This window comes from Puntigrus tetrazona, chromosome 19 (assembly GCF_018831695.1).
Source record: "Puntigrus tetrazona isolate hp1 chromosome 19, ASM1883169v1, whole genome shotgun sequence".
Taxonomy (NCBI): Eukaryota; Metazoa; Chordata; class Actinopteri; order Cypriniformes; family Cyprinidae; genus Puntigrus; species Puntigrus tetrazona.
In genome coordinates, this window is record NC_056717.1 from 5405790 (window position 1) to 5425169 (window position 19380).

Below are 19380 nucleotides of genomic sequence, written 5' to 3' on the forward strand. Positions count from 1 at the left end.
TGAACGAGACAAATGTTTCTCTTTTATCATGCACGTTTATTCTTATATATATATATATATATATATATATATATATATATATATATATATATATATATATATATATATATATATATATATATAGTAAAAGTCGGTGACTGGGAGACTTTGAATATTGATGGGTAAACAATGCCCCGTGGCGGTTCTTCCTGTGCATGTGTCCATACCAATCAACTATGAAACAACAATAAATAAACTGATTATTAGATTCAGATAAATCAATTAAACAAGCAAAGGCAAATGAAAGTCCTTTTGATATTGCTCAGTCTATATCACTGTTATTTTACTGATTTTATACACAAACAGAACGTTTTTGCAAAGTTGCATTTGGGCTTAATAAGGCTGTAGTAACATATGTCATTCATTGTTTTGTTTTTTACAGAAAATCACAATAGTATAACTGATCTAACATTGCGGCTTCAATGCTTGTTGATATGTAACAATCATTTTATTGGTGAGTTTGTTAAGCGGTCAGGGCAGAGTGTTACACAAGGCTTGTCGGAGAAGTTGAGCCTGACACCACAGTTCATTCATCACTATTAAGGGCACTAAAGCATATATAAGTAAGCTTAGCAACAAAGCACGCGTTTATGAACAATGCTTTCACGTGCTCCTTCAAATAAAACGGTTCAATTTATAAAAGCATTTGATTTTTGTGAAAAATGTAACTTAAGTAGAAATGGCTGGTTGAGCTAATGGGTCATTTTCAGATAAAGTGGGCTGCGCGAGCGCGCACACACACACACACACACACTTTTAGACATAAACGGTAAAAAAACTGAAATCTATCAATACAAACACATACTTAAATCATTTGAAATTGCATTGTTTAATGAATTATTCATTTAAAATGTAATTTTACCTGAATTTACCCATTTTACCTGAATGTTGAGCCGTTTTTCACATTAAAAAAAAAAAAAAAAAAATATATATATATATATATATATATATATATATATATATATATATATATATATATATATATATATATATATATATATATATATATATATATATATATACGTAAGGGACGCACTAATTTCTAAGAATATCATTGGATCTCATGCAAAGCTTATTTGATGTTTTTATTATTATTTTTTTTTTTTTATCAAAAACACTATTTAAAACATTTTTTTGTTTGTTTTTTTTATTGTACTTGAACTGCAACCAAAGTAAAAACCAAACCAACGCTGTAAAACGTCGTAAAAACGTTGCGGGTGTGCAGCTCAGACGAGACCCGCAGCGGATGAACCCGACCCCAGAAGACTCCGCACGACCCACACAGTCAGCTCATCAAGGAAAACTCTACTTCCTGCAACGAGGAGCGGAGAGAAAGCAGCTGCGCTTCAGGTAATGACACCCCTTTTAAAAGCTGTAAAAATGTCCAGGCTTTGCAGAAGTCAGGCCGCTACAAAAATCACCGAGAGGTTTGTGTGCCGCAGTTATGTTAAAAACCGAAATCAAGGCAACAAAAAAAGTTGTTCGTAAGTTTCGCTTTTGCCACTGACTCGCATTAACAAAGTTGGCATGCAGAGAGTCTTAATCGTGAAGAATCCTGGATTTCTTATCTGTGAGCTTCTTCTTTTTTGTACATCAAGGGTAACTTGGAGCTTGATAACTTGATACTCATACCTATTTATTTCAAGCTTAGCAAATCATTTGGAGCATCCTTATTAGCTTTGATCTAAAAAAAAAAAAAATAGAATATTATTAAGCGTCTTGTCTAAAACGTGAAAACTATTAATTGTTTAAGTTTCGTGATTAAAAATGACTGTAATCATTAAAGTCGATATATAAACACCTTATTAAAATCTCACCGTTTCCTGCAGAGTTTCCCTTTTCCACCCTTTAATGGTTAAATTAAATGGAATTTTATTGATAAAAAAAGTAAACGTAATATTAATTTTTTGAATGTTTAACAAAAATGGTTTTATTATTACCAAATTCTGTATTAGCATGTCGGATGATTTGAACTCATGAAAACTATTTTCTTTTACTCTTAAAATATGTTTTTTTTTTTTCCCTTAGAAATGCTGTGTTGTGTATTTACTGTTGTTTTAAGGCATAAAATGTTAATTAAATGCATTTTTTTCATAAATGAAAAATGAAACAATTTTTTATGGAAAATAAAGGGGATTTAATATTACAAATTAAAAACATCTAAGAAATACTGTCTGAAAATCGCTTTATAATAAGCCTGTAATACTTTTAGTGCTGACTTTTTTCTGCCACAGTGACTTCAAGGTAATCCATTATTTTGACGCGTGGCCTTGAATACCTTTACATTTCTGTTGAAGGCCTATATGATACTCAAATGAAAAAGTCAAACGCTCATAAAGTGACTCTCAAAGCCGTTCTGGAGGACCCCCCTGTAAAAATGACCAATGTGTTTAGGGGGAACTGAACGCTTCAGAGTTAAGCCTGCCGCCAAATATAAGTTCAGGACCTCTAATGAGGAATCAAAGTGACGATGATGATAGATCCAAGTGCAAGCTTTATTTAAACACGGCATGGTCAAAACAGGCCGAGTCCCAAACATGCGTGTTTCATTGCATGCAATGGTCAGGGCAGGCAGCAGCCTGGACGTTTATCAATGAAAAATGTAATACAATTGATAAACAAAATAAAAAAAAAACTTAATTCACATTTAATGTAACCATTTTTAACACTTTAACATTAATGCAGTATTTCTGTATCCTGGAATGTATTGTAGTTCTCGACGTCCATTTCAGACGCTGCTGACGTATCAAGACTAGAGCACCACGCAGGAACTAAAACACACAAAAGACAATGCATAGATCGAGATCTGAAATTAAATAAAAAAAAAGAAAACAAAAAAACAAATTGCATTGGCTGTTGCTGTGGATGGACTGGCAAAGACCTGTATTATTTACATTTTACAGATAATTGACTCTTATTTCTAACTCTGTCCCAACATTTTCATCTAATTAAATCTGTATATAAGACATCCTGTGTGTAATGACTTCCTGAACTCATGTTCAGTGGAGAGAACAGCCAGTGAAAAAAGCCTCTTCTGAGACACACCTTAGACGATTTTAATCATCTTCATGAAAGAAATGTTGTGTCTACGAGTTGCAGGGGAAACTCCCTTTCCTCTGTAATAGTTCCCCTGGGGTTGATATAGTTTGATCTCTTCCTTCATACTGAAGTCTCAGTCGAGACCGTAGGGCTCTGCAGAGTCTTCCTCACTCTTTTGATCAGGTTAAAATGAAAACGAAAGGCCACGTCTGCGTCTCTCTGCAGATACTTCCAGCTGTAGAAACATCACGTGCCTCGTGTTTCAGTGCAGCATGCTCTATTGGAGCAGATAAAGCTTTCACCATTTCAGGAACACTGCTTTAGCACTGCTAACCCTACACTCCCATCTAGCTGTTGACAGTGCTTTCCCTGTCTTTCACGTGTTTTATGAAAATGCACCATCTGTGAAAGCTGACTTGCTCCCCGGATGATATGGCTGCATCAGCTTCAACAAGGATGAGACTATGACTTCCACAAGGAACATAAAGAGCTTTTTTTCAACACCTATTTTTTCTTTCCCTGCACGTTACTTCCATTATCATAAGACCGCCCGCAACAGGAAATATCCAACCCTAGTGGATCAAGGTCTTACCTTACCTGTGGTATCTACTACATTGAGAAAGCCAACAAAATACTCCTAAATGGAAACACCTTTTAATGTCTCACAGTTTACAGTTCTTATCACCACTGACAGGTAACCGCTAACCAGATTAATGGCTGTTGGTTGTTAGTCTTTCTGACAAAATCTCCTCGTGCTTCTCGTAGTCCAAAGATTTTAATGCATTTTATCCGGAAAGACAAACTCTTCCAATTACTATACCCATCACCACTGAACCAGGTACCAAATTTTCTTTGATTTGATCAGGCACTCTCTCAGTAAGATCACAGCGCTCTTAATCTGACAGGTTTTTCGGCCAAAAGCAGGATTAAAACGTCCTGTGTGCCATTCACATCCGTGTGCTGGTCATGTTCAGTCTACATTCTCCAGCACATTGTCATAATTTCCAGGGCCGTGACTAAACTCTTCCCTGTGCTCTAAACTCTGTCTACTCTGCTCTCATCTGGCAATGAAGTCAAACTGCTTGCACATGTGCAATATGATAGGGAATTTCCATTATTTATGAGGCTGAGTTGTACCACTTTGTGTTACAGTGCAGCACAGTGTGGCTTGGTTTAGAGAGGGCGGGATTAGCCGCATGTCGTTATAGTTGCTCCTCCTCTAATGCCGTCGCTCCTAGAAAATGCCTGGCTATCGACGAGAGAAACGTCTGTGCTTCCTAACAGACCACAAACATTCTTCGTTTGTTAAAATGCAAACAGCTCCGGTCCCTAACAACATTTCTGGCCGTGCACTGAAAGACTGTGCAGTGAAACTCTTCACGGACACTTTCAACAACATGCTTCAAAACTACCATCTTCATCCTAATTCAAAAGAAGTCATCTCCGTCCTGCTTCGGTGACTTACCCCTCTCATCACAAAGTGCTTTGAACGGCTAGCCATGCAACACATAAAAAGTTCAGCATTTATCACAATCATCCCCCAACTGCTCACTTACAAACTGGTCCACACTGAACACTGGAAGACCCATCAATTCGCATTGGTTTAGTTAAGTTCAGGTGTTCAGTAGTGGTCATGTGTAAGTCTATAGCCTTTGTTCAGGATTACTATATAAATAGAAATCTAAAAAAAAGCACAGATAATAAATGAACATATTGGAGTGATTTCTGAAGGACTGAGCCCAGCTAGTACCCTCCGTAGGTGTAATTTTGCGGTTAGCCAAAACTATATGATCAGGAACAAGTAAAGTGCCACGAATGCCTCTTAAATATAACGTTACCTAAAATGATTTGTATCTCCAGTGGCAAATGTCAGAAGCACTAGCCGAGCTTGAGTCTGAGCGCCGGGCGATCGCCTGGAGCTACGGCATCAGCAACAAATTGATTTGATCAGATTTGAGTTTTAAACAACTACATAGATTTGGGGCTTTTGAGGGAAAAACAAACAACCAAACAAAACATAAACTTGTACCTGGAGCCCTAGAAGTCACCCTACACCATCCCTGGTATCTGACACAGCTCATGTTTTTGCAGGTATCGGATACACAGCTGGTGCCATGGCCTCAGAAAAGAGTCTCTCTGGGGAAACTGAAACAAACACACCAAAGAGGTGGGAAAAGATTTATATATTGTCCAAGCAAAGTAAACAAAGTGCTAAACACGATTGCATGTAAGTTGTTAACTCTTTTATGATTAACAAAAGAACACATTTCATTCTTCAGAGTAAGGCCATAAATGCCTAAGCATAAACTGATCGTCAAAAAAAATTCAGATTCAGAGGCTCTAAAAGACAGGGAAAAGGTATATGAGTGATATTTGTGGAAATGGGGACATCTGTGAGAATAATATTACATTTTTTGAGAATTCATGAAAAAAGTGGATAAATCAAAATAAGTCTCCAGTCATTTTCCATCCAAATGGCCAGTTTTAACTTTAATATTTGTGCTGTGCTGCATATAACAATGACATTTCTTTTTTTAAACATGTTTAATTGCACTAAATATAAAAAAATGGTCTGGTTTGTAAACGGTATCTCTATCAAATGCACTTGCATGGTTATGTTATATGAAAACATTATTAAAGGGTCATGAACTGCCTCTGTTTTTATACTGTTTTATATATAAGATTTTAAACCAACGAACAACATAATTTAGAATTTTCTGTCCTTTTTTAACCCCAGAACATTCTGTCTGAATAGGTGTGGATGATTGTAAACTCAGGAGTAAATGCCCACTGCTATGATTGGCTAACAATTTTTGGCTAAAAAGTTTGTGTATGTTGATACAAAGCGATAGTGATCACGTAATAAAAACTCACACTTGCGTATTGCAACACTGTAGGCGCCATTATAGCCAGCACACCATCACTTGCTTATCATTGGTCAGCTATCAAAGTTACAAATAATGTTGGTGTTATTCAGATACTGAAATAATTCATTCATTATATATTCTGTGTACATTAAACATAGTTTAGTCTTTGTCAAAGATGTGTTTTGTTTGAATATGACCACAGCAGATATTTGTAGGCTGCTGTCACTTTAAGCCATGCATGGATCCAACACAGTGATGCAATTTCTTTCTCAGATGTTTTCATTCACTTAACTGACTGTGTTGTTGAACGGCGAATTTTGTCATGGGTATTCAAATTCAAGCAGTTGTAAAGGAGAATTCAGGTTATTTTTCGTGCAGCATCTGAATTGCACATGGGATACTTTTTCCTCTGTTTCCACGGGTTGTTTTTTTCATTTGGGGTTTGATGCAACCCCACAAACGCACATATTACCTCTGTGAAAATGTTAGGAAGCACTGAAGCAGATTTTGTTGTGAAAATCTGGAAACCCTGTTTGTATTGTTCTTTTATGCATGCGGTTTAGTTCAAAACCTTGATCTTTCATACTGATAATAATAATAATTACGCACAAAGGCTAGCAGTGTGAATGTAGATTTTTAATAGAAAAAGAAGGGGGCGTATGAGGGACGTTTGTTGAAATTAATACAGGTGTGAGAAATGTTGTTAAATTGTTGTTGTTGTTGTTGTTGTTGTTGTTGTTGTGTTAGTGTGATTCAGAGAAAATCTCCTGAACCCAGCTGTATGTCTATAAAGAGTGACCAGTCATTAAGGATACCACCTAATTTCAGTGACACATATTATCCTGATAATGGAAGGTAAGGACATCATCGTGATTTACAAGATTCAATTAGTTCTTTATACTGTATTCTCTGAGCTGGAAAAGTCTGTGGTGCAGGGGAGGGAACACTGATGGACAGATATTTACCTGTGCGCTATAGTTTACAGTAAAGAGAAGTGTGTGTGTGTGTATATATATATATATATATATATATATATATATATATATATATATATATATGTATATGTATATGTTTATGTGTTTTTATGATTGATTTATAGAACTCTATTTAAAACTATTTATTTTAAGATGCAAAAATAAAATAAATAAATACAAAAATAAAATAAATAAAATAATAATATTATATAACTGCAATAAATTTTTGAAAAAATGTTTCTGTATTTTGTATTTTGTTTAAAGTTTCTGTTTGGAAGATAAACAAGCCTTTACATTTTCTTCATAAATACTTGACAAGGTATAAATATTCCTCACTTTAGATGAGTTAACAAAAGCAGACGGTTAGCGGCTACTAAATGCTTTATAAATACCTGAACTAATCATGAATTACAGCCAGAACATGCGTTAATAAAGCAGTTTCCTAAAACACTAAACAACTATTATCATGTGTCTAAATAATAACATTTACAAATGTACATTTTCTTTCACTTTCTAAATTATCTTATGAACCAATGACAACTCCTAAATAACTGGTTTGTAAATTATTTAGAATTTGATTAAAAAGAATTGTTAATAAAGTATGAAAATACATATATATATATATATACCTTACATATATGCTTTATATATATGCTTTATAAAGTATAAACTGACTATTTACTAATGCTTAACTTATTATTCATAGAATGCAATTACTATAAAGTGTTACCTGTTAGTTTATTAAACTGGTAATAACTAGAAATGCTCTGACCATTTACAGAAACAAAATGGATGAACCAAAGTTAGAATCAAACTCTACTCAACAGGAGCAATTGGAGTCTATCTTTCAGGTAAGAGTGTTTTTATGTGTCCTGGTATTCCCTACATTATGGGGACCAAATGTGATAAGTAATACTGGTAATTTATGACCTTGTGGAGACATTTCTCCCAATGAGGAATTATAGAATTGTTTTGTTTTTTTTTGAAAATCTAAAAATGCACAATATTTCCTGTGATGTTAAGGTGTATGGTTAGAAAATAGAAAATGCAGTTTGTAAAGCATTAAAACTATTATGTCTATGAATGGAAACCTGTTAGTGTGTCTCTAATTGCATATCACAGTAAGTTGACATTTTAGTAATGCATTCTGTTGGACTACCTTACCCCATAGTTCAGGAATATGAATAATCCAGGATATGTTATATGATATTTTAGAGTTTGGTTTATTTTTCACGGATATATTTAGGACATATGTATTCACTACTCAACTGATGACCAGTGTATTATAGTTACATTTCTTTTAAGAGTTTAAATACGATTGCTTAATTCTGAAAACCGCATCATAACCCATTTTTAAATGGTGTGCAACATTTATGCAAGCAGGTAATTTTAGGTTTTATTATTATTATCGTTATTATTATTAAGGTTTCTTTTTGTTGCAGCATGATTTTTTGTTAGTCTCAGTATTATATTGAAGGGGGAAAAATATGATTGTATTCTCGTTTTGTTTTTGTTTTTTTCTTAAATATCAGAAACCTGCAATAGTAACATTAGTCTGCAGAACTTATTCGCTGTTTGATATCTTTTATTTATATCAATGAATTAATTAAATGTAGTGATACCAGGAGTACATTGATCCATCGGTTGCTAAACGGATGTTCATTGTGTGAATGTTTATCAATTTCAGAATCTTGAGCACAAAATCATTGCTCTGATGAAGAAAGAGCTGGAGATGTTCAAGAGAGTTCTTAGCCTAGACAACCCATCACGCTTTGAGAGAGAAGAGGAGGATGAAGGTCAAAACAAAGTCAGAGACGGGCTTCTGAAAATCACACTGAATGTCCTGAAAAAGATGAACCAGACAGACCTTGCTCTCACTCTACAGACCAGTAAGAGCTGTGTGTCACTTACTTAGTAAAAACACACATTCTCCAAAGATTATAGACAAACTCTGATGGTGGCTTGCCAAAGTCTTAATTTTTTTAATTTACATGTCTCTCAGAGTAGACTGTTACTGTAGGTTTGGGGTTAGTAGAATAAGTTGGCATATACTTACAAAGTTTCTCATCAGTATGTAGTATGCTGTGGTAAGTCATAAAGACATGAAGATGTAGTAAGTCATAAAGACAGTCTACTAATACTCTAATGACTGCTAGTTGATATGCAGTTGAAAAGTTACTAACTGTTAATATAATGTCTAAAGTGGGCCATCGAAATAAAGTGTTACAGTATCTTTTTTTCATCAGTCAAAAGATGAAGTCTAGCACAAATTTATACAGGCCATATCAGACCACTTCAGACCCTAATAGCACAGTGATGTATTAGCATGTTACAAGCACTTTTTTCATTGTGTAACCATGTTTAACAAGTTGCTAGAATCTGTCTAGCATTTTATGTTTTAACATGTATCAGACACATTTCTAGCATGTTTTGCATATTTATGACAGAACTAGATTTAGGTTTATGAATTCCCATGAGTATTTGTGTATGAATTTATTATGTATCAGTAACGTATATCACAAACATTTTAATTCTGCTCCTTAGGATTTGCCCCTTTTTATTTGAAACAACACAAATCCAGCCTAAATAAGAAATTTCAGATAATCAATGAAGGAATATCAAGTCAAGGAAACTCTGTATCGCTGCATGAGATCTACACAGAGCTGTACATCACAGAGGGAGGGAGTGGAGAAGTCAATAATGAACATGAGGTGAGACAGATTGAGACAGTATGCAGAAGACCAGAAAGACAGGGAACATCAATCAAATGCAATGACATATTTAGAACTTCACTTGGACAAAAAAGCCCCACCAGAACTGTGCTGACTAAAGGAGTCGCTGGAATTGGAAAAACAGTTTCAGTGCAGAAGTTCATTTTGGACTGGACTGAAGGAAAAGCAAATCAGGATTTTCATTTTATATTTCCACTTCCTTTCAGAGAACTGAATTTGATAAAGCAGAGAAACCTAAGTTTGATGGAGCTTCTTTGTAATTTTTTTACACATATAAATGAATTGGCATCAACAGATGTTGATAACTTTAAAATCCTGTTTATCTTTGATGGTCTGGATGAATGTCGACTTTCTCTTGATTTTCTAAACAATCCGAGTTTGTCTGATGTGACAAAATCAGCCCCAGTGGATGTGCTGCTCACAAACCTCATCAAGGGGAATCTGCTTCCTTCTGCTCTCCTCTGGATCACTTCTCGGCCAGCAGCAGCCAGTCAGATCCCTCCTGAGTGTGTTGATCTGGTCACAGATGTACGAGGTTTCAATGATCCTCAGAAGGATGAATATTTCAGGAAGAAGGTAAATGATCTGTGTTTGGCCAGTAAAATCATCAGACACATCAAATCATCAAGAAGCCTGTACATCATGTGTCACATCCCAGTCTTCTGCTGGATTTCAGCCACTGTTCTACAGACAATGATGGGTAACGCAGACAATACAGAGATCCCCAAGACTCTCACTCAAATGTTCATACACTTCCTGATCTTTCAGACCAAGCTAAAATCCCTGAAATATGATGGGAAATGTGATGCGGATCTTAAACAGGCTCGAAATAGCATCCTGTCACTGGGAAATCTGGCTTTTCAACAGCTGGAAAAGGGGAACCTGATCTTCTATGAGGAGGACCTGAAAGAATGTGGCATTGATGTCAAAGATGCATCAGTGTGTTCAGGAGTTTGTACCCAAATCTTTAGAGAGGAGTTTGGGCTGTACCTGGGGAAGGTGTACAGCTTTGTTCATCTGACAATCCAGGAGTTTATTGCGGCTTTATATGTGTTTCTTTGCTTTTTCAAACAAACAGGACATGTTAACATGTTTAGATCAACTTTGACTGATTTATTGAAAAGTGAAGTAGACAAGGCTTTAAAGAGTGAAAATGGACACCTTGATCTTTTTCTCAGATTCCTGCTGGGTCTCTCGCTGGAGTCCAACCACACTCTCTTACGAGGTCTATTGAAAAAGACAAGAAACAGACCTCTCAACAGACAAGAAATAGTTGAATACATTAAGATGAAGATCAGGGACAATTCCTCTTCAGAGAAATCCATCAATCTGTTCCACTGTCTCAATGAACTGAATGATCATTCTTTAGTGAAGGAAGTCCAAACATACCTAAGCCGCACAGGTACCAGTTGCCTTTCAACTGTCACACTCTCTCCTTCACAGTGGTCAGCTCTGGTGTTCGTGCTGCTGAACTCAGAAAAGAAACTGGATGAGTTTAAACTAAGCAAATATCATAATTCAGAGGAATGTCTTCTGAGGCTGCTACCAGTGATAAAAGCATCTTCAAAAGCAGAGTGAGTATTTTCTTTACAGTGTGAAATGTTGTATTGCATTGTTAAAGGTACACAACAGAAAGGTTGCATTTTAAATGTTATTTTTGTAAACAGCTTATGTCAGCATCCTAATACTGGTTTACCTTTATCTGAGACTAATATATGCTTATGTTATCATTCCCAGTGTGAGTGGCTGTAATCTCACAGCAGAAAGCTGTTCAGCCCTGGCCCCAGTTCTCAGCTCCAATTCCTCAAGTCTGATGGATCTGGACATGAGTTACAATAAACTGCATGATTCAGGAGTGAAGCTGCTCTCTACTGGACTGAAGGATCCGAACTGTAATCTTAAGACCTTACAGTAAGAAACCACAGCGTGTCTTAAACAATAAGTTGGGGGGGGTGGGGGTGGGCTAGTCTTATAGTCTCGTTCCTTAGTCTTATAAAAAGATGTCCATGTCACATTTTTTTACTTAATTAACTGTTGCATAAGAAATAGGATTGGGAATTTAATGTGTTAATTAGATTAATTACTGTGAAAAATCATGTGTTAGAATTATTAGTACATTTACCGCACTTGAAACCTATCTGACATTTCATACAGCTTATTGATGACAAATATAACAACTCACTGCGACGCACTGTGTCACACACCAGTCAGTCTGATTGTAATGATTTACTTAGTCTAATGATTTAAAGAACCATTCATAAAGAACCATTTACTTCACTACTGAGTGAATCGGCCATTTGAAAGGTGACATAATACGCAGTTTCTGCCAATCTCAATCCTGACCATCTATAGAGTAGTATTGCATCCTTAATTTAAAAATATTATGATCTACATTGTCGCTAATGCTTCTGTTTATGACAATTGTCGTTTATTGAGCCCGATAAACCTGGGAAGTCCTGTAACTCATTCAGAACATGTGTTAGGGCTTTCCTTACTGTAATACACCTAGAACAAGGATTGCCATAAAAACTTGTCCTTGGTGATGAAGCTCTGCAACATAATTGATGAGATATCTCACCAATGGTGGAGAAAGAGTTAGTAGTTAATTTTATTATTATATTATTATTATATTCCTGTTGTCATCCTGTTTTTTCACGTATCAAAATGTATTTCTCACAATTTTAAGTGATAATGTAATGTGTTTTTGGCCAATTGACAAATGAGTTTGCCATGATTATTTTCCATTATTAATCAGTTAAAGTTATGTTAATACAAATAATAATAATAATAATAATAATAATAATAATATAGTAATGAAATACAGTTAGTTTACATCACTGGCTCTCTCTGTAGGCTGGAAGACTGCAGTATTGGAGAGAAGGGCTGTTCTGCACTGTTATCAGCTCTGAGATCAAACCCCTCACACCTGATAGAACTTAATTTGGGCTATAATAAATTAGGAGATAAAGGAGTGAAGTTGCTCTGTTGTCTACTGCAGGATCCATGCTGTCAACTGAAGACACTACGGTGCGTATTGTTTATTATTTTAATTAAATAACATGATTTGACATGTGATGTTGACATGTTTTTTTTTCTTCTTTTTGGAGACTGCCTAGCTGCAGTATTGGAGAGGAAGGTTGCTCTGCTCTGGCATTAGTTCTGAAATCAAAGCCCTCACACCTGAGAGAACTGAATCTCGGCTGTAATGAACCAGGAGAATTAGGATTGAAGCTGCTCTCTGATCTGCTGCAGGAACCACAGTGTCAAATGGAGACACTGATGTGTGTATAATGTTAATTAACTAACATGACATGACGTATAATAATAAGAATAAGGACTTTATAACTTTAGAATCTTACAAATACACACTAATTAAATGCTGTTTATTATATAAAGAAGTCACACAATTTTTTTTTTCTAAAATCAAATAATAAGAATAAATAATAGTAATAACAATATTAATAATAACTATTATTGTTATCATTATTATTCAGACAAAATTAATATCAATTTTACTTTTTCAATGTTTTAATCTGTAAATGTGCATTTTTCTCCTCTCTGCAGACTTTCCAACTGTAGTATTGGAGAGAAAGCTTGTACTGTTCTGGTTTCAGCTTTGAAATTAAACCCCTCACACCTGAAAGAACTAAATCTGAATTATAACGAACTAAGAGATTCAGGAGTGAAGCTGCTCGCTGATCTACTGCAGGATCCAAACTGTAAACTGGAATCACTACAGTGAGTGTTATCATTTTAGTATATGTTTAAATCACAAGAATAAAACAATTCTCTGCATCTAACAATAAAAATGGCCTCTAGCAAACCAGTTTGAATAGGACATGAAGGCTAAGCAAACAAAACAAAACACATAAGATATTCCTGACATGATCCAGGATCCCAGTAAAAATAAACTATCCACTTTTTCCTTATCCTTCTGATATCTGTACAAAGATATGAACCAGATGTGCCAAAGTGAATATTCTTTCACTCCATTTGTCCTAATGACAAACTCCAGCATATGGACTTTGTCAGAAAGCAAATCCGCATGTGTATTTCTATTTGATTTTGACACAATGCGACACTCGCATTCTGCGTGATTAGAGTGTATGGTATATATATTGTGTGCAATAATATCGTAATAGCTGGTTTAACGACATGTGAAATGAAAATATACAAATGTCACTTATTTTCAGAAGTCAATCAAAATGCTGCATTAAGTGATACTAATAAACTAATGCACAAATTCAGAGCATGGGATAGCTGTACAGATAACAGTGTTCAACAGAAGTTAAAATGAGCCAAGAAACTGTGAGAGGAGAAGATTTTCAAAGGCCATCATCCTCACAATTTACACTAGATTTAATTCGTAGACATGAGTTAGCATCACTAGTGTGGAGGTGGTTTGGTTTTGAACGAATGGATGTTAGTCCAAAGAAGATGATCTGAAAACTGTGCCGAAAATCAGTTGCAATCAAAGGCAGCTTAACAATGAATCTCTTTCACCATCTACAAACTATATGAAAATATAAGAATTCACGTCTGCTGAACGTGATGTGCCTGCAGCAGACAGGTTAATAAAACACATGTAACAAATAAATTATTTAGCATGAATGTACCTTAAGATAGTGAGGTGGAAGAAACACACAGGTGGCTTCTTCCAGCGTCTTCTCCATCCTTGCTCACATGGCTTTTGAGGAGGATAAACAGCCTGACATTCTGGCCCGTCAGCATGTGTGCTGTTCTTGTGAGGACCATGGGTCTAACAGCAGCATGGGAGTCCTTCTATACACCCTTCCTGGACCAGTGAGGACACCAGAATGGCATGCACAGTGGAAAAGACCGGTCTCTCTCTAGGAGATGCATGACCCCAAAATTTAACAGTGGAAGTGATGTGGTTTCATTCACTTCAGGTGTACCTTGCACACCTGCTACCTTCCTCAACACATGGCCGAACACAAAGGAAGTATTAATCATCTAGGAATTATTAATTCCTAAACTAGTATTCATCTGCTCACCTTTTTACAACTGTGAAGCATATTATACAAGTATATTTTTGGGAAAAAAATAAAAGGTTTTCTTTGCTGTCAAATGATTAAACTCATCCAAAATAAAAAAAAGTGTACATAATATGTGTGTGTACAGTGTATATTTATAATTTATATATAAATACACACTCATACAGTAGATATATTGAAAATATTTCCATGCATTTAAATGTATTTAAAATAAAAAAAAAATCTTAAATGTATACATGCATGTGTATGTATTTATATATACATAATAAATATATACAGTACACACATATATATTATGTAAAGGACAGCTTTTTTTGGATGCAATTAATTGTGATTAATCATTTTAATAAGTACATGTATATGTTCATTTATATATTGAGGTTAGCTTCCATATTATTTATTGAGATTAATACATAGTTTAGCAATTTATTCTAACTGTATAGTTTATAGTTTAACACATTTATTTGATGTTATTGTTCCCAGTGTGAGTCGCTGTAATCTCACAGAGAGAAGCTGTTCAGCTCTGGCCTCAGTTCTCAGCTCAAAATCCTCAAGTCTGACAAAGCTGAACCTGAGTTACAGCAGTCTACAGGATTCAGGAGTGAAGACGCTCTGTGCTGGACTGAAAGATCATCACTGTAAACTACAGACATTGCAGTAAGAAATGATGGATTTTAATTAACAGCAGTCTCTAAAAATTATGATGGACAAAAATACTTCTAACCTGCTTCAACACACTTTCCTGTAGTTCTCAAGAGATCCAGGAGTGCTTGATTAGCTGGTTCAAGTGAATCTGACTAGGGTCGGAACTAATCTTTGCATACAGTGTGCCTCCATTATTATTATTATATTTCTCTTGAAGATAAACCTGTTTAGCTGTAAGTATGAGGTGTTTTCTTTTTATTTCTGCAGGCTGTGTAACTGCAGTATTGGAGAGAGAGGTTGTGCGGCTCTAGCTTCAGCTCTGAGATCAAACCCCTCACAGCTGAGAGAACTGGATCTGAACTACAACAAACTACAAGACTCGGGAGTGAAGCTGTTGTCTGTTTTACTTCAGGATCAACACTGTAAACTGGAGAAACTACAGTGAGTGTTTTTCTTTTATGTGATATTATGAAACAAAATGTGCCCCAGATGTTTAACATATGGTAGCAAAAAGATTGTTACTCAGTATGGTAACATTACAAACATTGTGTGGTTTAAAAGGTTCTAGAAACATCTTTAAATGTGGCGTATTTCAGACTACATAAACAGTAACTATTGAATAGTAGCTGTTTAGTTCATTGTTTTCATCGGTGGCACTGCCTTTTAATGTGAACTACCCAAGTTCAAATCTACTTTTTTTCTGATCCCAATGCTTACCTTGACCAAAATTTATTTTACACTAGCCGCTTAATTTTAGTGTCTCTTTTAAACTGTAATTGTTTTAAAGACCCGCCCTTCTTAGTTACTGTTGCCATGGCCGCCAAACAATGTCGCTTTCACACTACACATGTATTCTGATACAGTGAAAAAAATACATTGCAGAGTGAAGGAAAAACCGACAACACACTGACAGATTACTTCTGATATTAAAAAAGGTCACAGGACTCTCAGCTTATTAATTGTGTAATTTTTAAATAAATTCAAGCTATAAATACTGTTTTGTGGCTCTTTAAAGACCCCCTGAAATCAAATATAATTATAGTGAACAATGTAAGTGATAAGAACCGATTCAGACAGAGTAGTTATGCTTTTGATTGGGGCAAATGAGGTCTGGTTTTGCGTTGTGTCATGCAAACCGCCGCAGCCCTTACAATCTGACCGGACTTGTCTACGGACCTGAGGCATAATCTCACGGAGCAAATCATACCTGCGAGTCTGCATATATTAAACACTTCAACTACAACTCAAATGAAACTACACAGCCTTGGCATGATTACGATCACCATTTCGTTTCATATTTAAATCCGGTGGGTAATCTAATAGACTGTGACTGTCCAATGCTTTACCAAGCTCTAAATGATAAATGATAAACTAAATGATATTGGCTTTTTTAAAAAGGGACATATTTAGCAGTCCCGCCCTGTTTCAGTTGAAATTACGTCTCCACATAGAATAACACTGCGTGTTTCAAGGCACTACAGAGGACCTTCTCATCATTTTTATGGTGACTGGCTGTAGATGTTGTGGAAGACGGCAATAGCAGCAGCAGCACATAATCAATCGAGCTCTTTGTGAACGCTCAGTTGTAAGGAGTTGTCCTTCTCTCCTCAGGATGTATAATTGTAGTATCGGAGAGGAAGGTTGCGCTGCTCTGATTTCTGCTCTGAGGTCAAGCACATCACAGCTGAAAGAACTGAGTCTCGGCTGTAACAAACTGGGAGATACAGAATTGAAACGGCTCAATGATCTACTGGAGGATCCACACTGTGAATTAAAGATACTAGAGTGAGTTATTTACTTAATTCTGAAATATTTTTGATTAATTAAACTAAAGTTAGAATTTAGAGGTATCAAAATTACAAGCTATGTATGTACGCCTATATATTGATCATTTATAATCTCGCTCATAATATTAAACTGTATATTAATGTGTCTCTCTGGTATTTTACAGTATCTTCTCTTCTCCTCTAATTTCTCCAAATGTCAAACACCAGCACTGACCCAGAAAATGCAAACAGTGAGTTGTGAACCACACCACAAGCAGAAAGTCAGGTTGTGTTTGTAATTCACCAGCAGACTAAGACAAAAGCGTACTTCAATTTTGACACGAACTCAAACTATTCTCCATTTTATAGGATACATGAATACAGACACTTGACACACTAAAAAGTTGGATCTTTGGTTAGTGTTGCATCTTAAATATGTCTTTGTACTAATTTAAACTAGAATGACATAATATTGCTCAACCACCTTACATAAGTCCTCATCAATGTCAGCTTCTTTTGTTGTTGTAGTTTGTTGTTTATCCGTCTCATTTTCTTCATAGCTGAAGGGTCAAGTGCGAGCTAAGCATGCTTTGTATGACTCAGGATGTTATGTCATGCACACTGTAAGCATACTCTGGCAAATGCATAAAATCCAAAATGTACTTTGGCCTTGAGATAGAGATAAGGCAGGATCACCATGGAATGAGAGCTTTTTATTTAGGACATACTTTGGTCTCATGGTCTGCCACAATTTTGGTACAAGGAAAGAACAAAAACCTGAAGTATGTGGAGGAATTAAATTAAATGGATTATTCTCTTCAACCTTCATCTTGGCGATCCTGTTGTGTGTACATAGCACAGAGACTGTTACAGTTACCATCAGTATACTGAATGTAAGACATTAGCATTAAATGTACATATTTTTTTCAAAAAGCATGGCCAGATGTTTCCTTTCTTGCAATCTTAGTCACCTGCACTTTCTCTGCCAGCAAAGTCACTTACAATACCTTTCTCTGTCAGTAATTTCACTTGCGATATCTTCATTCTCCACTCACTTTAAAACCAATTTATTTGGTTTGTTTTTGTTGAGTGCAAATTAATATTGGCAATTATATCATATTATATTATATTATGACATCTTCATCGGAGGATTTGCAGAAATCAAGCCTGGAGGCAGACCTTATTAAAATAATAACCAGTCCTTGAAATAGTCTTTAACAACATAATTCTGCCCTGGATACATTTGATGCGGTGCGTTTCATCAGATGACCGCCCCACATTTCTCTAAATCGCATAACGATGAGCACCATGTTATGAGATATGGCCATTTTTAGAAGAATAAAGATCACAACCATCATGTTTTACTGTCATGAAAGGACAAAAAGCTATTTAATGTTGAAGATGAAGTGTTGAAGTGAAGTGAATAGCTTACCCCTAAAAACAGAATTCAGTATTCCCAAATGAGAGAGTTGTGTGCCCTCGTAATTATTCCTAGTTGAAGATAAAACTACTGTACAAGGACCAAGTCAGGCGTGATGCACTCTTCCACTAGAGAGCAGTATAATACTGATAACCCTGCTGATAAAGAACAGTAAACCAATCTTTACATTCATAACGCCAGTGGTTAAATGAGAGAATTTCAATCACCATGGGAGTAATTTGTAATTTAACATTTACATTTGTTAAAACCCCAGTGTAACTAGGCCCAAAGGTATTATTAATGTGCTGTAATATTATATCTATGCCTCACATACTTGATTGATTTGTCAATGTAACATCATTTAACTGTTGAATGAAGATTGATTTATATTATATTGTTGCATTGTGACTTTATTTTCGAGACCGTGAACACAGGTTTGTTTGTGTGTTTGGTAAACACCTAAATGCTGGTCAGCCCCAGTATTGCCAATAAAGGAGGTGTCCAGAGGAAATCTGTGCCTTCTCTTTCTTTACACACCGACCGTCTTCTGTTAACTTCTACAAATGGTCGTGCGAATCTACCCTTCAACAGTGTGTGCTAATGACAGCAGCAACAATGGTGCAGTGTTTTTGAATGTGAAACTTGAGGAAGAGTTTCAGTGTGACACACGGGGATTTAATCAGACGACACAGAGAGCCACACAGCAATATGAGAGCGCACAGCTCTGTGCCAACACAGCTAAAATGGGACGACACACTGAGCCAGCAAACAGACATCAGGGTTGTGTCATGAAATCAGTGCAGATAGACCGACTAACTCCTCTGTGCCGCTTACACTTTCACTTCTTCACTGCTTATTTAATTGCTCTTCTGTTAGAAAATAC

General features: G+C 35.8%; 1 protein-coding gene across 4 annotated transcripts; it reads left to right on the forward strand.

Moving 5' to 3' along the window:
- Positions 1–1259: 1259 nt before the first annotated feature.
- LOC122323295 (NACHT, LRR and PYD domains-containing protein 12-like) lies at positions 1260–18999 on the forward strand. 4 transcript variants are annotated; one of them, XM_043217024.1, is made up of 14 exons: positions 1264–1389; positions 5170–5245; positions 6693–6800; positions 7701–7770; positions 8607–8808; positions 9464–11225; positions 11389–11562; positions 12505–12678; positions 12759–12932; positions 13216–13389; positions 15150–15323; positions 15579–15752; positions 16923–17096; positions 17263–18999. In XM_043217024.1, exons 2-14 carry the CDS (start codon positions 5193–5195, stop codon positions 17309–17311), a joined length of 3462 nt encoding a protein of 1153 aa, XP_043072959.1. In that variant the 5' UTR covers positions 1264–1389; positions 5170–5192; the 3' UTR covers positions 17312–18999. The 4 variants fall into 4 exon arrangements, with proteins under 4 accessions (XP_043072958.1, XP_043072960.1, XP_043072962.1 ...); XM_043217023.1 differs by lacking the exon at positions 5170–5245 and having other exon boundaries at positions 1260–1389; XM_043217025.1 differs by lacking the exons at positions 5170–5245; positions 16923–17096; positions 17263–18999 and adding an exon at positions 15415–15468 and having other exon boundaries at positions 1260–1389; positions 15579–15718.
- The last annotated feature ends 381 nt before the right edge of the window (positions 19000–19380 follow it).